Source organism: Nicotiana tabacum, chromosome 17, assembly GCF_000715075.1.
Source record: "Nicotiana tabacum cultivar K326 chromosome 17, ASM71507v2, whole genome shotgun sequence".
Classification (NCBI taxonomy): Eukaryota; Viridiplantae; Streptophyta; class Magnoliopsida; order Solanales; family Solanaceae; genus Nicotiana; species Nicotiana tabacum.
The window spans coordinates 103,020,062-103,023,672 of record NC_134096.1 but is presented as its reverse complement, the minus strand read 5'-3'; the positions used below and the strand labels follow the sequence as shown (position 1 = coordinate 103,023,672).

Genomic DNA, 3,611 nt, shown 5'->3' with positions numbered 1-3,611 from the left:
ATGGGCTGAGTGCCTGAAGCAAGTTAATACAGAAGACGATATCTCTGTCGGGAGGCATCCTCGGTAGATCTATAGGTAACACCTCTGAAAACTCATGCACAATTGGTACTTAATTCATGGAAGGAACCTCCACACTAGAATCACGAATGTAGGCCAAATATACTAGATATCCCTTCTCGACCATGCACCGAGCCTTCACATAAGAAATAACCCTCCTAGTAGAATGACCATGATTTTCCTTCCACTCTAACCGGGACAACCCCGGCATGTTTGATTAGTATTTTTTTTTGTTAAGTACAAGAATTTATTTCATGTTAAAAATAATCGATTTTTAATTGAGTAATTAAATTTTTCATCACTATTTAATTCAATTATCATCAATATATCTTGATAAATGATAGATTTCTCAAAGATCAATTGGTTTGATAGTGTTATATTGAAAATGTAGTTGTAGGAATATGTGTTTGGTAGTGTATGTCTCATATTTAAGAAAAAACTCGATAAATAACCGGAAAAATCGGAAAACCGACAAAACTCGACTCAATAAAAAACCGACTTAATTAGTTTCATTTGGTTTCAATATTTGAAGAACCGACCTATTTGGTTTGGTTTCTTTTTAGAGAAAAATCGATCCAAACCGAACTATGAATACCCCTAATTTTACCTACGGAAAGAAATTAGACAAAAGCAAGCGCCAAGTGAAGTTTATAAGCAGAGCGAAGAGCGCACAAGCGGTGGAAGAAGGCTGAGAAATGGCCTAAAATTTATATAGCCCTGTTTTTTCAGCTGCTTTTAATGTGTCAACTATTGGATCTTTATTTACTCCCTCATTTCAAATTAATTAGCCAGACACAAATTATTTCTCACAAAAAAACACTTCTCAAAATAAACTAATTTTTAAGGGCCGGCGAAACGGGCTCTAAGTCATTTGAAAGTGCTGGAATGAGCAAGGAAAATGACAGGAGTTCAAAATCGGAGTCCCTCGTTTCGTAATTTCAAGAAAAAAATTGGGTAAAAGGATGCAGTACCTGTCACAATAAGTTTACAGGTTGGCAAAGCAGTGCCCCTCTTAATTTTCCCTTTTACCAAATTCCTTTTAATTTTTAAATGATAAAATGTTGACGTGGCTTCCTGGTTCAGTATTCGATACAAATATCACCTCCTATTTATACCTCCCTTTCTTGTTTACTCTATTCATTTCTCCATTCAAATCACATGCTTCCATCTTTTACGAACACCAACTGAGTCGGTTCACTGAGTCTGAACCGGATCTAGTGTTCAATTAGCAAAATGGGTATTTGCAGTTCGTGTGAATCTACATCTGTCGCTACAGCAAAATTGATATTACAAGACGGAAGATTACAAGAGTTTCCATACCCAATTAAAGCTTCATACTTATTACAAAGAGATCCCACAATATTCATATGTAACTCCGACGAAATGGAATTTGGTGACGTGGTTTCAGCCATAAGTGCCGACGAGGAGCTTCAACCGGGTCAACTTTACTTTGCGTTGCCTTTGAGCAATCTGAAACGTAGGCTTCAGGCTGAGGAAATGGCAGCATTAGCCGTTAAGGCTAGTTCTGCATTGAATAATTGTGGCGGTGAAAAATACGGTTGTCGGCGTAAAGCTTCAGATTTCTTATCAGAAAAGGGGAAAGGGGGAGATAATAATGGTTCAGATGCGGCGGATTTGAGAAGAGCGAGGAGTAGTGGTGGTAGTGGGAGGAGAGGGAAGTTTACGGCGAGGTTAACTGCAATACCTGAGTAGCAAAATGTTTCATTTTTCATTTTGTGAATAGTAGAATTAGTTGAGATTAATATTCAAGAACTGCTCTCATCAGTGGGTGGTTCAAAATTCGGCATCTACTTTTTTACTTTTAGAATTAGTATTAATTTCTACTTGTCAGCCAATGTAGGGGTTGTGTATCACAATTTTACCTCTCTATGAGTTTGATAAGCTATGGTGTGAAATCATAATAATATTGATTCCATTGTTACATCAATTTGATTTACTAACAATTGCTACAACTTCAATATATTTTTCTCTTAAATATAAGGTATAAATGTATGTAGTAAGATGACGTTACTTTGAGTTGATAAAGACGGAGATTGGCGTTTAAAAACCTTCGGCACTTTGGTTGGTACGCTACCTACGTACGCTATCTTGTCGGAACAACGAGCACGGATTATAACGAGAAGTAAGCGATGGAAAATAATAAAATAATGAAAAGAGTTTAAAATTTTATATGTTGATAGTGTAGTTTTCTTTTATATGATTAGAATTTAGATCACTTAAAAAAACTTATAGGTGACTGTCACTTACAAACGGAATCAGTTACTTGATTGTTACAACAAATTAATGTACCTTGATATAGTAAAAATTATACTATTAGCATATGTAAACTGTATATAAGTTAAAATTCAACAACAACAAAAAATAAACAAGAAAAAACAACATCTTGTTGCCATAGCCAAATCAAGCAGTGCCAAGGTCACAATCTGTTGTTGGACTTCCTCATATATATAGGCGGATAGAGAATTTAAATTTTATGAGTTTAACTTTAAGGTTTTTGAACTTATTTTATTTTTGATGTTACAAGATCATATCTAGTATTTATAGCATTTTTAATGAATTTTGACACCTAAATTTATACAGCGCATTGAGAATAATACTGAGTTCAAATGAACCGGATACCAATGCACTATATTCGTCTCTGTCGGATATGAATTGCACACATCACAGATATTACAAGGATTAAGTTATAAACATATAGTCCCATAATTAGCTAACAAAGTAATAATGTTAATGGCTTGAACCGTGTTAAAATAATCAGGTAATAATGTTCTAAAGGGACAGCTCAATGATGAAAGAAATTATAATTTGAATCTCAAGTCATGATCCATGCACTACAATCACTCTGAACTCATATATTCCCTCTTAAGTCTTATAACTAGAGTATTAATTTATAAAGAAGAAATAAACTAATCTAAATGAATGAGATGAATTATTTCAACAATATATAGGGTCAAAGAAAGAAAATGCTGTATGAATGTGTATTTGCAACTAGTCGCAGAAATAAATTAGATGTCATCACAGATCCATGCCACCAATATTAATCAGGTTATACTGTCCGGCGAATTCAGAATTTGAAGTTTATTGTTTCTATATCGACTTTAAGTAAATTTATAATAATAATTAAGTTCACGATCAAAAATTTATAAATATTTAATGAACTTCTTATTATATAAACAAAATCTGAGTAAAAGCTATTTGATTCCGGTGAACCATATGTCTAACTCTAGATCCGCCCCTATGCAAAACAAGATTCTCTCCATACGTTTTTTTTTCCTCCACGACAGACGACGGTATACTTTGCTTATCTTTATACAAATTTGACAGGATAAATGTGGTAGATGATGTCAAGTCTGTCTGTGGTTGTGTCATGAATGAAAGATTTAAAATTACCATCGCTAAATTTATTTTTCGATTTTGTATGACTTCGACAGTGGAATTATTAATTACATATCCTTTCAAGGTCTAATTTGACTAATGCATTACAACTATTTTCACAAGGTTATATCTACAAACTGCAACTCCAAGTCTCCAAT

General features: G+C 33.8%; 1 protein-coding gene across 1 annotated transcript; it reads left to right on the top strand.

The window, feature by feature from the left end:
- Window positions 1-1,290: 1,290 nt before the first annotated feature.
- Window positions 1,291-1,770, top strand: LOC107790968 (uncharacterized). The gene has a single exon (XM_016612942.2). It carries the CDS (start codon window positions 1,291-1,293, stop codon window positions 1,768-1,770), a length of 480 nt encoding a protein of 159 aa, XP_016468428.1.
- Window positions 1,771-3,611: the final 1,841 nt, after the last annotated feature.

Bases quoted from the DNA above. Each gene is read 5' to 3' on its own strand.
- LOC107790968 (XM_016612942.2), top strand. From the start codon at position 1,291: ATGGGTATTTGCAGTTCGTGTGAATCTACATCTGTCGCTACAGCAAAA.